Genomic DNA, 18,393 nt, shown 5'->3' with positions numbered 1-18,393 from the left:
TTACCTCACGTGGAGATAGTCCATAAAATGCATCTGCAGCCCTCATCACGTATTATGTTAATTCTTTCTCTTATTTATCAGTGAAGACCATCTTTCCACCATGGTATCCTACTGTGGGAGTCCCCTTGATCCCTGCTCTTCCAGCTTCTTCCTCTCCTTACAAAATCAGTGCAAACTGACATTGCAAATGCCATACAATTTTTGCCACAGATTTGTTGGGCTTTCCCTGATTTCTAACATCATTTGATGCTCTCTCCAAAATACTGAGAGGCACCCCTCGGTCAGTCTTTCTCTTCCACGACCTCGACATACTGCAATTCAAAGAAAACAGTTAAAGTAATAGTGGTGTAAGTTGTAACATTTGCATTATTGTTACAATTAACCCAGACTGTTGCCGTTACAACTGACCCAGACTCCTATAGCCCTGCTGTTTAGTTTCCCCCAGTATGCATTATCTTTAGTTCCGTTTTGCCATTTTCACCTTGTGTTTGATTTTGCAATAAACCTCCTTCGCATCTCAGCGAGTGCCTGCTCTTGGGTCCTCATTTATTTGCTCCACAAGGCTCACCCCAGTTAGCCATGACAGTTATGTTAAAATAGGTCTTTTTAAAGGATATGGTATTCCATGTTTTGCAGCATTTTTGAGGTGCACTTACAGTAGTTCAAAAGTGAAACACAAGGTGAACATGTGCAAGCCATGTGTTTGTGACTGTGAATCTCCCACATTGTTGAGAAATTTTACTTTTTAATTTATGTCTGAATGACTTGATTCAAGATATTTCTCCTGCTTTTGGAAACACTGGAACTATTTTTTTCATTTGTTTTGTAATTACTGGGATATTTTTAAAATATATGCGTGTTTGTATGTGTGGTGTTTTATTCTTCTTTGTTCTTTTATAGTGAAATCAACTAAAATGTCTGAAATAATGATTGTCTGATGGAGGGATGTTGACATTGGGGAATCAGTAGGCTAAATCAAGCGGATAAACTCCTAAGATCCACTGGACCTTGATTCTCACAAAAACATGGTAATTCAGTTCCACTAAAGATCCTTTCATTTGCTGGTTTTACCCGAGATCTCAGCACAGTCCCCGTATCCAGCACTATTCAGCTCCCCGCTACCACAGAATCCATCATCTGCCAGGTCAGTTTGATCCACCCACTTCCACTTGCCCTCTGTTCATGTGGGTTAGTTTCAGGTTTTAGTTTGCTCCATTTCTAGTACCACTTGTGGTTGAACTCTATCCACGCTGACCAGCAAACTGTACCTAAAGAAGGTACAAATGTATTTGTAATTTTGAAACAACTGTCAGGGTTCAAGCAGGGGTAACCCCCCCCCCCCAAAAACAAAAGAAGACAAAAGAAAACAAACCCTCTTGGCTACCTCTCAAATACACTGGCATATATCATAACCTCCGTGTATCAGAACAAAGTAATAGATTTATCTAACAGAGTAATATGGAATTGCATTCATGAAGATGCAGTTCAAAGATTTTGAAGACGACTGTTTTATGATAAGGCTGTATCACAAGTTTTTCATTGTTAGCCTTTACCCAGAAAAAGCAGCATAATGGCACATTTTCAAAAATAAATGTTCATAGATCTTCAGTATTTCTGTCAGAGCAACACAAGCTATTAGATTTTTAATTAACCAATTATTATTTTTGGATCGCTTACAAATACTTTACACTGTTTCACATGCCACGAAATATCATCAGACTATATAAGGGACATCCTAAATAAGAACAATATAATCTGAAACCTTTTATATACTTTGTCCCTTTATTTCCTTTGTCTATTTCAATTTCCCTTATGCACCAATAAATACATATTTCAGAACACTCAAGGTTACATTCCTTGCTAATCATGTTTTCTTACTCAGTTTTTCTTTGTAGATTCTTTGTACTTCTGGACACTTGTAATTGAGCAGCAGGGTACAGCAGTTGTAAATCTCTTATAGACGTTTAGTAAACTTTAATTTACTTTGGAGTTGTGAGTAACTCTGTGTGAAATAGCACGATAATCCTGTGTGCTTAAGCACAAGACCATTTTACTCTAATCTAATTGCTTAAACCAACCTCTTGAACCCTGATATAAATTTTTCAGTACAGTCGCAGCCTTCAATGATACCGATGCAGTGCCACAGAATTGGTAAAAACTGCAGTAAAAGTGAGCCCCATATTTTCTCAGATAGTGAAAGCCACTACAACTGTAAAAGAAAAAGAAATTAAAATAAGAAACCCAATTTTAGTTAATTTTAGAACAATTTTACTGATTTGTTGGTGGTAATGGTTCTTAGTGAAATATGCAAACACAGTAGTCTCAATCACTGAAATTGTCTGCATATTTGCAGGAAATGTGAAATATAAATGTTTTTTTCAGGAGTCTGATCCTTGTCTTGACATGTGCAGTGAGTGGTCAAGGTCAAGATGATGACGAGGCAACTGCCTCTCTTCCTCCTCTTCTTCTCCTGCTCTTCGGGAACTCACAGATGAAAAACATGGTGGCTTCACACTCCACGTGAGCCCACGTTCCAGTGCTGAGCAGCTCCACGCAGCTGGAGTTTGTGTTGGGCTGTAGCTCCTCCTCTTGGCTCCAAGATGCAAAACCCTGCAGAGGGGTGGAGTCTGCATAAACGTGACTGCTCCCGTCCTGATTTTAGAAAATAGAGAAGAGATTAAAAACAACAACAACAGTTTGTCATCATTTGTTAACTAATTTTGTTCTGTTTTTGACCAACACTGCCCACAACAGCCTAAAATATGTCCTTCTTACACTTTACACAACCGTCTTTTATTTTTCCACATTAAAAGTATCAAAAAAGCATTAGACTTACTAATTACTACCTAGTTAATATTATCAAAACCACTTACCATGCCCTTGGTTTGAGTCTGCACTCCTATATACACTCTTGTCAGTCCTGCCTGACTAACATAGTCTGCCATGAGACGGTTGATGTTGGTGCTTTTAGGCATGGCCAGGTTGCCTCCTCTGAGCTTGCAGTTCATTGAAGCCTCTCTAAACCTCTTGGGCTCCTTCACCAGCAGGTAGTACCTCTCTTCTGTTTCTCTCAAGCCTAGAACCACTGAACAGGACATGTGCAAAGGTTAAAGGTCATCTGACATAAGTTTAAAGGCATGTTTTCATTGTTCTGATTTTTTCTTCTTAACACAGAAACCAAATTAGAAGTCAAGTGGCAGGATGATGCACAGACATGAAGGGACTAGTGTGTAATGTAAGTCTTGAATGAAGAAAGGATTTGGTGTTTTGAGGCCAGACTTGATACAAGCTCTTTCACACAGAAACCTGTCTCAGTTCCTTCTATTAAATTTTAAAGGTAAGACATCGTCTAGTGTCTAGTAAAAGATTGAAAACATAGCGACTTACCGTTCTTCACAAACTTGACTGCATTCCCCAGCTTGCCTACATTGATATCGAGCTGTCCAACCACCTTCCTGTACCTCCCACAGTCACACATTGTACCTAATAGATCAAATGGGGTTAGGACAGCTCGGATGAATATTTGTCTGAATGTCAGAAGATGTCAGAAAATTAGGCTAATGTGGAACCTGCTTCTTGGTACAAGGACTAGTGATTGTAATAAGGATCATTAAATGCTTTTCTACAGCATTGCTCCCTTAGGGACAATCTCCATTAGCATCTAGTAGAACTGATTGAGAGTCACAAACAAATACTTGTTTTTTTTTCCCAGAAAGGAATTTGAAGGAATTCATTAATAATGTGTTTAAATGTTGTTTATTGAACTCCGTTTCCCAGATCAAATCCACTTATGGGTGTGCTAAAAGTTTTCGTCACGGCCGGGGTATCAGTCGTGTGGTGTTTGTAGAAAAAGGACCCAATATTCAGGAGACGGCTAGATGCAGGTAAGCGTTTATTTACAACGTGAAAAACAGGAAACGAGGCACGAGAAATTACTAAAAACCTAAACTGGGAACACTAATGAGGAGATCTGAAATAATAACCAACACAGACGAACCGACAAATACACATGCACAGTAATCAGGAAATGACAGGAAAACAGCTGAAACTAATGAGCAAGATGAGCCACAGACCTTCAAAGTAAAACAGGAAATTTACAGACTGTTTTACCAACACAGAGACACAAACAGAGCACCGGAGGAGGACACAGGTTATAACACAACACTAAACACAAGACCCCAAATCCTAGGAACTAAGAAAACAAGAACTAACCCAAAACATAAGAAAATACTAATATTAAACACAAAACACTGGGTCTAACGGCCCATACCATGACAGTTTAAGTAAATACTGCAGCATTCTTTTTCAAGGTTGTTTGACTGCATGAGTAAGACTTTATCATTTGACCCACAACAAGTTACTGATTCATTTCCAGTGATTCAGTATTTTGCACAACCACTTTCAGCAGCAATAACTTGGAGTTACTGCATGACTTGATCATCTCTCACATGGCTGTGGAGGAATTCTGGCCCACTCTTTTGTGTAGGCGGGGTATTCATTTACATACAACTCTCTTCAGGTCCTGCCACAGTATTCCAACCCAGATGAGGTCTGGTCTTTGACCATTGAACCTTGGTTCTGTTCTTTTTTTAGCCATCCTGATAGATATTTTTGGTGCTGTGCCTGAGATCACTGTCCCATTTTTGGCTAAACTTTAGCTGTCAGACAGATGGCCTCACATTTGACTCCAGAATACTTTGGCATAGGCATGAGTTCAATGACAGCAAGGTGCCGTGGTCGTGTGGCTGTAAAACAAATCCGAATCATCACCGTGCTTGATAGCTGGTATGAGTGTTTGTGCTGATATGCTCTAAACATCTCCACTTTGGGCTGGTCCATCCAAAGGACAGTGCTCGAGTTTTGTGATTTGTTTAGATGCAGCTTAGAGAGAAGAGACATTCTCCTGACAATCCTTCCGAAACAACCATACCTGTTCAGTCTTTTGTGATTATACTATCATGAACTTTAACATTTAACATGCTAACCAAGACCTGTAGAGGCTGAGATGTAGCTCAGTGTCTCTGAGAATTGCATGGTGTGACACTGGGGTGAATTTGCTCTGACTTCCACTGGGTGTCATTGTGTTACCAAACATCTGAGCGCTCCAGACCAGCAAACTGACATCAGTGTTAAAAGTGACGACCAGTTAATCAAGTGCATTTTGATTAGCAGCACCTAGCTCTTTTTACTCTAATAATTCCTCTGGGATCAGTAGGAATGTACTTAGTTTTTCACAGGACTCATGCAAAAAGCTTTTTTAGTTTTGGCTGTATGACTTAAAACGAGAGGCAGTGTCTGCATGCTGTTACCTGGTTTCCCTTTTAAACCAGCTGGTCCATCTACACCTTTATCACCCTTGTCACCTGCAGAAGAATCAAAAATCATTAATAGCACCCTTTGTTGTTAGCTGTATTTCAACCTCGTAGAAGCTTCCTGTTGACCTTGTCATGTAGTTACAACGTTCTACCACCAGATGGCTGTATCACACATTGAAAACTCAACAGGGCCGCATGCCTTTGTAGCTTGCCATCACCAGTGTGTGAATGTGTGTGTGAATGGGTGGATGATTGCGTATAGTGTAAAGCGCTTTGGGGTCCTTAGGACCAAGTAAAGCGCTATACAAATACAGACCATTTACCATTTATTTACCTTTCTAGATGGTCAAAGTTTGACCAACATTAGGTCACAATTAATTATTCCAACAAGATAATTTATACCAAATAACAGTAACATCCACATATATTTTTAATTGAGAGATATCATCAAATGTTACTGTTTGTGTGTAAATCTTGTCCTGAATTTGCACTCACACTGTTGTTTCATTGTGGAAAATAACCCAAATGGCAGTTGCAAATTTTGGGGAAGTGGGTTGCAGTACAAACATCACAATGGCCTAGCTTTGAATGAGGAACAGCCAGAACAGTGAAATACTGTACCTGTAATCTGACCAGTTGTTTTGCCATACTGATGGATTTGATTTATTTGAGCTTGTTTGAGCTCCTTTGCAAAAAATACGGAAAAACACAGTGGGTAAATATGGTAAAATGTGACCTGATACGGCTTTCCAGTGTCTCAGTGGAGTATACAGTAGAATTCATCCCAAACAGTCCTCCAGCTGCAGTTAGTTGCCTTTTTTGTTCCATATAAACTCAGTAACTCCACAGTTTTACAGTCTGTAGATTTATATAGTTGTTCTTTTGGCCAAAAACGATGTAAGCTCTGCAGACAATCTGATAAGAATCCATATACATGGAGTTACAATTATAAAAGCGATGTCTGTTCATTTATCATGTTTTTATATTATGAATGAACACCAATTGCCCATGTGGAAACTGAACTGAATTTCTTCAGTGCTCCTGTATCACGGCCAACATTCTTGCAAACACGAACTGAATTTGAGCTTGTGATCTTGTTATGTTGGCATGTTCCTGAAAACAAGTGTTTTTATTCAGGTGTTTTATGAGTTTTGGGCTTTCAGCATCAATGAAATCCAAAGCTGTGACTTCACTCCTTTGCCTGATATAGCTTACACACAGCCACTTTCCTAATAGCGTATTAATCATAATGAATAATGAGAAACTGAATGTCTAGAAAGACAGGGGAACATGACTGCTCATAAAAACAAAAACTACAATGGAAACTGCCACTTTAGCCACTTCAGGCAGAGCAACTGCATGACATCATGTTGCAGGATCTTTTGATGCGATAACTTAAAACGTGAAAGAAACAGACAAAAATACAAGCCTTTAGTGGAAACTGTCTAGTTAGCTCAATAATGAGCAGATTTAATTTTTAAAAACTCTCCTTGTGTGTTTGTCTTGGGACTAATTAAGTCTGCCAGTTAGTGTAGTTATGTGGGTTTTAGTTGAGACCATTGTTAGGGAGCGAGCGGCAGTGAAATCTCAGGAGGGTATCCGGGAGGCCGTATTTTTTCTTAAAGACAATTTGAAAGTCATTAAGCGTCTGCAGAAATCTCACAGCTACCTATCAAAATGTTTAATGGCACTGGAGCGAGAACAAATTTATACACTCGAATGAAAAATGAAAGGTCATTAATCTTTCTCGCTTTTGGAAACTGAGGAACTAAGTATTACCCCCTGATGCACTTTATTAGTTTTTAGTTATTTATTATTTTATTGTAAATATTACACTTGAATGAGTAATGCAATAGTAAGGTTTTACAGTATGGTTTCAGGCAGATGGATGGACAGATAGGAGGCAGGACTAGAGAAGCACTGAGACTGACAGGAAACTGTGTTAAACTGCATATCAAACCTGAACTTTAGATTAAAATGACTTTGTTGTACCTCTGTCTCCAGTAGGCCCAATCTTTCCTGTGTGGCCCAATTCTCCTTTAAGGCCCGACTCCCCCGGCACTCCTGCGGGAGAAAGGAAGGATGAGATTTGGAGGTATTTGCGACAGAATAAAGAAATATTATTTGGAAAAAGTGTTGAAAATGCTGTTTCAGTCCAACATAGTCTGCATATGCCAGAAAAGTAGAGGATGTGTGCATGTTGGAACTTCACATATTGTAAATGTGGTCAAAGTCAGCATAAACTGGAAAAATCTGTTATTATTATGGTGTTAATTTACGCTTTTAATAATAATCAATTTCTTTTTGTGTTAGTATCATTATATTTTAGTTTCTTTTGTATAATCTGTGCAACTCTATTCCACGCCATTCAATCTTTTAAGGACTCTCCCTGCAAAAACTGCTGTCGGATCCACTGTCTGTTAAATGCATGTATTTCTAGTGTCATTTTTACTGTTATTTATTTAATCATGTATTAATACGTTTTATTTTTTTAATCTAAAAAACAAAGTGATTGTAATGGATTGAAGTACACTGTAATCTGATTACCACTGCCTGGCTTACTGTTTTGTTTGTCTTTAGAAGAACTCAGGAGTGTGCATGATTTTGGAGGGTGCCTTAAAAATGTATCCTAAATGGCGAACATTAAACTAAAAGGCTGTGTGTGCGTGTGTGTGTGTGTATGCGCATGGGAAAACTAGCAGACCGAGGCTCTCTGCCAGCCCCTGAATGAGTGTTTCCTCAGGAAACTATTCAACTGAAAATTGATGGTGTTCGAAATACTAAGTGACGCATTGGAGAAGCCTGCCACTATTAGAGGGATTTGCCACACACACACGTACAGCCAGCTATTCACTAATATTTCACATGTCCCGCTTGCGCATGTTGATTTTCGACTCGGTGATTTGTGAGAAGTGTTGGCAGAAGGCATGAGTTCTTATGGATTGTGTGAGGTCGCTGGGAAAAATTTGCTCATACAAGGGTGCGATTTTTATTTATTTTTTTCTTTTAAATTAGGAAAATTCTGCATGAAAGCGCCCGAGAAGCACACTCACAAAGTGAATGCTTCAACAACACTGAAGTGACAAGTGACGACAAGAAGTGATTATACGTGTTTGTTTTGTTGCCACACGAAGAAAGTTAATCTGGTGGTCTTTTGTTATTCCATCTGCAACAGGTGAATAATGTTTTAGCAGTGCTTACGCTTGCCAGTTAAACGGCCTATCTCAACGTTCAGATAACGGTCCTTCCTATCACTTTTAATGGCCAACCACCCCAACTGGTTTAACGTCTGGAATCTCCAGCTGCTGGAGGATAAAGGAGGCGAAGCCTTGGGGCCTAAGGCAATTTAAATAAAGCCTTCAGCTATTTCAAAACACCCTTGAACTAAGCAACTAGCTGTTGCCATAATACAACAAAAATAAAATGCGTTTGGTTTCTAAAATGATCTTAAATCAGTGTATTGACTAAATGTTGCTTGCACAGTTGCAGAAGTGGAGTCTCATTTTTGACATTTCTGTTTAGTAGAGATTAATAGAGAGATGGAACATGAAAATAAGGTTGTTCTGTTGTGCACTTCTAGCTACCTAAAAGTGCACAAGATCTAAGATCCTCATATAACACCATAGTTTTGAGCCAGAGCGATATATCAGCCAATACATAATGGAAAAATAGATGTGTCTCATCTCATGGCTTGTCTGGCACCCTGTGCAGCATACACGAACCAGAGACTCGTAACGCCTCACTAGGTTATAGACATACTGTATTTAAACTGTCTGTTGATACTGGCTCTAAAAACCTTGCACTGGACATGCTCTTCCACTTTTTTTGGTCTATAATGCAAAGATTTCAACCTCAGTTATAGTTTCGATTCAAGCTAAAAAATGTACAAGTCCAGCACAACAGTTTGTTGTTTGTTGGAGCAACAAACTGTTTTTGTTGCCCACAGGAGCATTAGCAGTCACATATTCCCATTTAACATTCCAAAATTAAGCAACTGTTTCCTGTAAAACTGCCTAAATTAAAACAGGGAATACATGCGTCATCTGTCAGGCTGCTGACATACTACAGTTACAGAATCATCACAGAAACCTGCTTTCATGCCTACAGTAAGCATACACACATAGAAACCATAATGACTGGCTTTTCTATATCGTTGAATAATATCCGCAAAGTTGAAAAGTTGAAAGAGTTTCACGTGCACGTGCTTTCTGCACTTTTGAAAATGACCCCAGCGGCCCTGGCATTCGTCTCCCACACACACTGATAAAAGAAGGGTGTTTTTAGTGTGCAGCGTGCACATGTCTGCTGAGCTCTGTGAGACGTTATAGAATAAAAGCTGGGTGTGTGCACACAAACGATCATGACACTATATTTATTGCATTTATATTTACACACGTGTGAACTGTGTCTGCTGTCTTGTACTCTCTGGCATGTGCAGGATGCTGCATTGCATGCATTTTTGTTTTTAAGCATGTGTGAGCAGGTATTTGTGTGTATGCCTATCAGCTCAGCTGGAAAAAAAAACCTTGTGAAAACCCCTGCTTTCTTCAGCAGCAATTTACAGATCTGCTTCCTCCACAAATATACAGATGTCATGTCAGTGCAGTGCAGTTTGTCTGTGGCACAGTGCAGCTCACACCACAGCAAAGGGAGGCAAGCTGCAACAGCAGGGAAATGCAAAAGCTGCACACTAGGTGGTTTTGTTACTAGCTATGTTTGTTCATATTAGACAAGCAAGGAAAATTAACTTTTTTAAAAAAGAGACTGGTCAAGCCAGACTTAATTTTTTTATTTCCTAGGTGTGATTATATAGATGTACACTTATGGCACTCATCACTTTTTCTCTTCTTTTTAACCTTCAGCTGTTCTACCCCACTGCAATACCTAAAGGAAACATGCTAATGAAGAAGCTGGGGGTTTTCTTGTATTTACATCTATTCAAAAAAAAAAAAAAAAAGAATTCTGAGAAGTGAGTTTGGAAAAACTATTTTACAGTATGTGATTTGAAAACCTGACAATTAGATTTTTTTTAGAGGTTTTAAATACAAATGGAATTTTTTTCAAAGAGCATTGTGTCACGTTTATTAGACTTGGAAAATTGTACTAAGTATAAGAGTCACATTTTTGTATTTGTTAGCAAGCGTATGACTAAAAAGTACTGCAGTCAGCTCCATTTGCCTCTGTGTGCACACTTACCAGATGAATGGGGAGCAGCTACAATGAAAATATCAGGAAGGGAGCAGTCGCCTGCACCTGTTAACTGAGTGTCTGAGTGCCATTAAGGCAGATGTAGAGTCATTGTGATTATACTGATGCTTGCCTGTTACACCATCCTAAACCGCACTCTGATAGAAAAGCAAATTAGATTTTATTTGGGTTATACTGGTGATAAAGGGGAACCCCACTGATTTTACACATCAGTTTATTTACTGGCTCAATGAGGACTGCGCTCGTGGACAAAAAGTTGTATGAATCCTTTTTTTTTCTTTCTAAATGTCTTTCATGTTTTGTGAGTGTACACATTACCGGGGTCTACGTGTTTTTGTCCTACAGCTTAGCCATTTTTGACTAGAAGGATACTGGATACCTGGAAGTCCTGGTGGTCCATTCTTCCCCAGTTTCCCCTGATCTCCATCATCTCCAATCCCACCTTGGTCCCCTGGATTTTAGAAAAGAAAGATTGTAAACAAAAAGGCCATCAATGTGGCGATCCATTATCAGCACTAACAGCACGTCAGAAACCACTTCAGCAAAGAGCTTTGGTGAATGATTGTGTTTAAGTTTTAATGTAAGTGTGGCAGAGTGTTTCTAATCATCACAAGGAGATGGACTGAATCCTCTTTGGATGTTTATAAAGAAGAAATAACTCTGTTTTAATAAGTCTTCGGCGAGCCAGTATAATTTTTAGAGACATCGGTGCTTTAAAAGTATTAATGGCACAAAGTCCTTTTTAGAGCTGAAAGCACAAATGAGGTGTAGCAGAAATGTTTGAGGCGGGACCATGGATCAAAAGGCTCTTGGCATGAAATCTTAAGAGATTTCTGAATGTCTATTAAAACAGTAATTTCGCCTCAGTTGTTGATGCAGGCAGCAGTTTATATCTTGTTAAATGCTGGGCTTAGAAAGAAGGACTCTGCTTAGAGTCTGCTTCTATTAGGCTGGCAGAAGTACTTAGGAAAACTGATAATTCAGCTCGGTCGGCTGTGTAGACATTTTCAAGCTAAATCACTGCACGGTCAAGTGATACAGTCTGCGTAACTATTTAATTTTGTGGACTACTAAACTGAAACCATGTAGCATAAAATTAGCAAAAGGCCTGGTTTGTGTGATTAAGGTGTCAAATCAAATGAAGATCTTTCATCTGCTATTTAACATGTCGCAGTAGCAATAAGATAGGTTATTTCCCCAAAAATGTCAGAATTCGGTGTTTATTGTCGTTCAATTTCAAGAACTGGGCCTGCAGCGTCCCACTTTTTTACGTCTAAAAAAAAAAAAAAAAAAATTCCCGTAAATCTATATAAGAATGATGAAGTCAACATACCAGTAAATGTAATAAAACTGTGTTTGTTGAAAAAGGTTAAAATAAGTCGTAAGACATTTTTGAGGGGTCTAAAACTGGGAAAAATGCGCATCTGTCACCCACCGAAATACACAGATGTGAGTCTACACAAACTCAAGAGACTGCCTCTGTGGTGAGTAGTATCTGGATGAGTCTTGTACAAATAATCTGTTCGCGTTTGTGGCAGCTGTCTAAATACACAATATCACGATGGAACAATGGGAAACTTCTCTGGAAAGCTGTGAAAGTGTAACTGATGGTACAGACGCCTCTTCCCTTTGCCCATCACAAACATAATTTAACTTTATTTCAGAAGCTGCTTTTGTAAAACAGACTTTGTTTTGGATATACCATATCATACCATACCATACCACCTTTATTTATAAAGCACTTTAACATAAAACCAGAGTTCACAAAGTGCTGTACATGCTAAAAGCATAAGTAAAGAAAATTAAAATGAGATAAGATAAAATAAATAACTAAAAAACTAAAATAAATTAAATTAAATTATAAAACTTCAACAATTTAATAAATGGCCTTCGTCACAATGAGAGAATCTTTTAAATTTTTTTGCCTTTTAGCTTAACAATCTCAGTTTCTGCATGCCAGCTCCTTGAGAGACGGGCCTCTGGCTTCCATTTACAATAAAGGCCGTTTTTTTTCTCTCGTTTTTTTCCAGCACAGTGCGCAAAAAAGAGAGAAAAAAAGCATAGCTTCACTTTGTGTTTTATTAGGGTCTGTCTGTCTCAATCAGCAGGGGAGCAAGCCACTGGATGTCATAAAATGGAAAACACACACAGGGAGGCATTCCCTCCAAAAGACCGCGGGGTAACAGACAGTGAGCTAGTAAACTTTAGAACATTTAATGCTTGGTGGCTTTATCATCAGCTCTTTAAACTATAAAACATTTAGGAGGTATTTCCTCAGAACGTTGCACTCTCACACTCTAACACTCTCCTGTAACGTTGGGACACAACAACGTTTCCAACATCACGAACAAACATGAGTACAAAGTACATGAGTACTGTTGATTTTAGGTTGAAAACATTTTAGACTTCATTATGCAAAGATAAACATTTACAAATCAAGCTGACATCCAGTCAAAATGCAAACACACACATTTACAACAGCGCCACAGTGCGTTACCTTTAGCTCCTGGTATCAAGGAGCTGGTGCAAACCTCTATAGAAACAGAAACGTAGCTGAAGATGGCTACAAACACGCAGAGCACCAAGAGCCGCGGCATCTCCCAACCATCACAGACCGCTGCAGAAAATCCAAACCTTTTGGCTTTTTGGAGCAGATGGTCGAGGAGCAGGGATCAGCGTAGCATTGGTGACAGAAGAAAGCAGTGCTGCTGTTTGTAGGACACACAGACACACTTGTTTATACAGTCTTATCAGTTAATTGTCAAAATGTCAAACAACACTCACCAGAGTACTGCATTCCTGTGCATGTGGTTTAACTTTTTAATTGCATGTGAAAAATCTTACCATTATTTGGACAGATACATGGGTACCCTGTAAAGAATAAAGTACAATGTCTTGATACATGCTCAATTATCCAGGTAAGGAAAACACAAGGAAGTCCGTTTCTCGATCATTAATATGCAAATTGTCATGACCGTTGATCAGCTGAGACTGGAAAAAGTCACGCAGATAAGTGACGTGATTAAATGTTTCTCCTACTGAAAACCCTATGCCTAGATAAACAGAATTAACTTTTAGGAATAAAATGAAACGAACACTTCAGTCCTCTGATTGAGGTTTAACACTCCCTTAGAGGTTGGCACATGCTAACAGTTGATATTTTCATTCTTGGAGAGAGAATGTGGAATCATGGGAACGTCTGAGAGCCACCTGTGCTTTGCTTTGGTATTACTTTCACTGATACAAGAAAAATCTCTGCTCATGCTCGGCTAGCACTGGGGAGTAACAACTGCTTCTAATTTACTGAAGGGAAATTAGATGAACCAGAGCTCACAATAACACTGCGAAGGTCCTGAATGAAAAAAAGTGCTAATAACATTCTTGGAAGTGTAAAAGTAAATACTTTCAGTCAGAACAAATAGTTCCAGTGAAAGTGATTTTTTCCTGATATATCGATTAAAGATGAATGCAAATCTTTCGGCCCTAACGGCGACTGCACAGTGTGAAATAATAAACACGAGACTAGACTGCCTTCTTATCATGAACAAGGGAGTAGACTCGCTTTTTTCTCTTGTCCCGAGTCTTCAGACCAGAAAACACTTGGTTTACATAGAAAATACTGCATGCATGCAGGTTCTTGCCCGCTTGTATCCTGCACAATTTTGCTGCTATGTGATGACAACACACAGTACAGTATCAAAGAAGGCAAATAATCAGAGGATGAGTCTTAATAGGAGACGCAGAGGCAGGAGACAGAGCAAGGAACAAAGAGGGATTGCAAATTAGGAGGGGAGCGTAGTCCAAGCCACATGTCTTGGCACAAAAGGAGATCTCCTTATTCAAGAATTATGCTTCCTGGAATGTCTTTAGTCCTTCATCAAACAACCCAACAAAAAACAACTCATCAGTGGCATCAGTGTGCTCAGGTCCTTTAAGCAGAATAAAAACAAAAAAGAGCAAAAGAGAAAACTTCATCTTAATCAGACTGTTGTTCCCTGAGGGACTGATTGGCTAGATGTCACTTTGAAAAGCATTCAAAGTGAAAAAGCTTTGTGTTTTATTGTTGGAAGCCCTTTTTAAAAAAATAATGTTATTTGTATTTAGAGACAAAAGTCTTTCAAATGTATCCAGTATTGGCTTTACGATAAAAATACAAATTATTTCAACTGCTGGAAAAGCTGTAGTCTTCAAAGAAAATAACATGGACCTGATGCACTCTTGGAGCAGTCACAGTCATTAATCACTTTTTTGCTGTTGATTGTGATGTTTGTTTCTCTTGGGTTATCTTTGAAAGGAAGTTTAAACCACACACACACACACACGCTTGAAAATATTTAAGACCTCACATGCTTGATATCAGTTTCTCTTAGCTTCTGCCACGGTTTGCTTTAAGCTTCCAACCCTGTATCGTTTCTGCGAAGGAATTTAATGATGTTAAGAGAGGGGCGCTTTGGTAAATGAGCTATTTTATGGCTCTGGATTTTGGTGTCGCTGACCATAACTTGCTAGCATGTTGGATTGCTCAGTGAAAGTTCAAAAGAGACAACCAAGGCCAGGATTGTGAAAGAAAATCATGTGTGGTCACGCCCCTTGATAGAATAGCCACATTTCCAGGGTGTATCCCAGCTGTTGCCCAGTGACAGCTGGGATAGGCTTTAGCCCCCTGTGACCCCGAACAGCAGCAGTTAGCATGTAAAACAATGGATAAATAGATTCAGTGGTGTCCATTTAGTCTCTGACCCTCAATAAGATAGAAAAGTATAGAAAGGTTACTTTTATGTCTCTACCTGATGAGCCAAAGATCAATTTCCACTTTTCCCTTCTATGTAGGTTTAAGTTCTCATCAGCTCCTAATGGAAATAATTAGCTATTTAAAGGCTAAATGTTCCATTATGTTCACAACATGGTTGCTAACTTTGTCCATCTGCTGCTCGGTGCTTGGCAGATGTGAGGTGCATGTATAATGAATGGATGGGGAGACATTGAAGGCTTTTTACTTAAAACAGCTGCTTGCCTTTCAAAAACAACACTTATGAGACAATGCATCAGTAAAGAGGCAGTACTTCTTCTTGTGTGTGCGTGTTTATGTCTTCACTTATTAATTACCCTTTCAGTCTGCGTGGACTTGTCTGTTGGACTGTTTCAGACAACTTATGGGATGTAAAATACAGACTCATATACATCAGAACAGCCCTGCTACCCCGAAGGCTAATTATTTACACGTGGTTTAGATTACGTTCTCTAATTAAGAATGTGATTCACACTCCTGGATTGAGGGTTGACTCCAAAATGGTAACCACACCACAAAACAGCCTTCTTCTCTCTGCTGCTTACAGCCCTGTTTACAACACTGGCACCACCATTAGCATTTTAAAGCAGCAGCAGTAGCATACACTGCCCACACGTGTGTCACTGACAAATCGGTCAACAGCATCTCCAAGTATATAAAACATTTACGTAACCTCTGAACCACATTAATTTACTGCAGAGCATGAGTGCCATTACTGGCTGCATGTATTTCCTGGTATTTACTGCAGATTGGGGCATAGAAAAAGCCCTTTTCCCAGGAAAGCAGCACACAACAGACAGTGACAACCGAAGGCAGTGCATCTACTTGTTTTTATGATGTCACATTTCAGAGGAAGTGACTCAGTTCATTTTCACATGAGTCTTCACATGGAATGAGTTAAAGTCATGTTTCAATTTGTCTCAGCATTTTCCAAGTAGTCAACTATGAGCGTTAATCAGTAGTGCTGTCAAAACCTTCAATTTGTTAGTCGAAATTTAAAAACACTCACCTGTATATTGACAAGATATAACATACAAACTACTGGGACTATATCGATAATTAATTATGTGGGTGTAATGGCGGTTACCTGTGCCATCTAGACACTTTAGTCTGCACATGGCCAGCAACACACTAGTACCTCAATTTCTATTCTTCTCTTACATCAGACTGGAAAAACAGATTTCGATGTCACTGAGTCAAATAAGCATTTGATCCCTTATAACCCAGCCGGCGTTTTGGCTGTCACAGATTGGCTGTATGCCTATCAGGCACAAAGATTGCAATCAATCAATTCATCATTCTTCGTATAATACACAACTGTACACAGAATCAGTTATTTCCATTCCAGCCTCTCAACCATCATGGGCAAGAAAAAAAACAGGGATATCGGGGAGAAAGGTGAGAAGAACCTTGGTGAGAAGATAAAACCTGTTGGTGTGATTATTCAGAATTGCTGAGTATGAACCAATGAACATCATCTCTACAGTCAAGCATGGAGGTGTTTGTTTTGCTTAAGTTAGAGGATGACTTCACCACACCGAGGAGCCAGTTAACATGGCCATTCACTGTTTTATCATGGATGACAACCTCCTTCATTTTAGTCAGAACTCTGAAGATGAGTCATGGATGACAATGTCACAAAATACACTGCCAGGTCAAGAAAGGAGTGGCTAAAGAAGAAACACATCAAGTCCATGGAGTGGCCTGGCCAGTCTCCAGACCTGAGTCCTATAGGAAATCTGTGGAGGGAGTGTTACACACTGGCCTGGGGGGGCTGGAGTGCAACACAAGAAAAATAATAAAAAGAAGTAAATCACACAGCCACAGCTTTACAATGACTAGTCGTTTTATTAACTTGACAGGTAGCGAGCGTCAGGGTGGGCATGGCCAAAACAACAAACAAAACACACTGGAAATGAATCAGAACTTACCTATAGTGAATCAACCCCAAAAGAAAATACAAACCTCAAAACCCGTTTCCCTACCCGAAACAGGAGAAAAAGGTTGTAAAAGAAACGGCTTCCCACCCCTACAGCTACCATGTCCAGATTGGTAGGAGACACTGCCGGCCCAGTCAGGTCCCAATTTGTAGCTGGCCTCATTCCCTCTTCCACCAATGGTCAGCCTCCACCTGGAAACTTACATAACAAACATCACAGAGTACAAACAATGCCCCCGCATGGTGTGGCGAGTAACAGCACCACACGGCAACAATGACCTGGGTCATAACAGGAGCTAAAGCTTTGAGTTGCCAAGCAGCAGCCAAGAAACCTAAAGGATTTGGAGAGTTTCTGAAAAGAGTTGTCAGCTCAGTAAAGCACACTGGATATAAAGTTATTTGTGCACTTGTTCCCCAGTGAGCTCAAGAGCTACCTGCCATTTCCTACTCTTTCCATGGCAGAAGCAAATATCTTAAAACTGTTAGAAAGTACTAGAAACTGGGCAAAATATTTCTTTGAACTGACCTGAAACCTATAGATTTATTCTAATGCATCTAACAGGATAAAGGTGAGCTCACAGTTGACCTGTAGGTGGAGTACTTCTCGATACAATTCTTGTCTTCTCCAAATTCTAACAAATCTAAAGTTTTACTCTAACATATTGATACAACTTGTGACCAAAATTATCTCTTAAACTATTTATGTAGAAAAAAAAGCATGATTATGGGATTTGTTGAAAACTGGAAAATCATCTTTTTAGAATGCTTAGAGCACTTTACACTGCAATCCAAATTTATGCAGTACTTCATCTATCTTGCAGGATCGTCACTTAACTGAACACACATATCTTAGGACTGTGGCAAGAAACTGAATCACCCAGAGAAAACCTACGAAGGCACAAAGTTGAACCCACAGCCATCTTTCGGCTGTGGCACAGTGCTAATCACTGCACCACCATGCCACCCAAAAACCAAGACACACACTTCTTCTTTCCACGAAAAGAGGATACTCCCTCAACAAAATGAGTTCAACATTTGTTTGACATGAAAACAGTGTGATAGAAAGTAATGGCGTTGTGGTTTGGGTGATGGATGAGTATTTACATCTGTCTTCAGACTTCGGTTCAATATCCAGCTCTTCC

The 18,393-nt window shown here is 39.4% G+C and overlaps 1 protein-coding gene across 1 annotated transcript; it reads right to left on the bottom strand.

Moving 5' to 3' along the window:
* Nucleotides 1-1,621: 1,621 nt before the first annotated feature.
* Nucleotides 1,622-13,334, bottom strand: colec10 (collectin sub-family member 10 (C-type lectin)). Its single transcript, XM_004565144.4, has 7 exons — nt 13,021-13,334; nt 10,903-10,974; nt 7,308-7,379; nt 5,310-5,363; nt 3,388-3,483; nt 2,874-3,085; nt 1,622-2,652 (listed from the first exon to the last, which is right to left on the bottom strand). Exons 1-7 carry the CDS (start codon nt 13,118-13,120, stop codon nt 2,425-2,427), a joined length of 834 nt encoding a protein of 277 aa, XP_004565201.1. The 5' UTR covers nt 13,121-13,334; the 3' UTR covers nt 1,622-2,424.
* Nucleotides 13,335-18,393: the final 5,059 nt, after the last annotated feature.

The sequence above is a fragment of the Maylandia zebra genome, linkage group LG11, assembly GCF_041146795.1.
Source record: "Maylandia zebra isolate NMK-2024a linkage group LG11, Mzebra_GT3a, whole genome shotgun sequence".
NCBI lineage: Eukaryota > Metazoa > Chordata > Actinopteri > Cichliformes > Cichlidae > Maylandia > Maylandia zebra.
Note: the sequence above shows the minus strand (reverse complement) of the source record. Positions and strands in the feature narration are given on the sequence as shown.

Coding starts and splice junctions, on each gene's coding strand:
- colec10 (XM_004565144.4), bottom strand. CDS start 13,120: ATGCCGCGGCTCTTGGTGCTCTGCGTGTTTGTAGCCATCTTCAGCTAC. Junction 7,380..10,902: donor TGGACCACCAGGACTTCCAG/GTATCCAGTATC, acceptor TTTCTCCCGCAG/GAGTGCCGGGGGAGTCGGGC. Junction 5,364..7,307: donor TGGGCCTACTGGAGACAGAG/GTACAACAAAGT, acceptor ATTCTTCTGCAG/GTGACAAGGGTGATAAAGGT.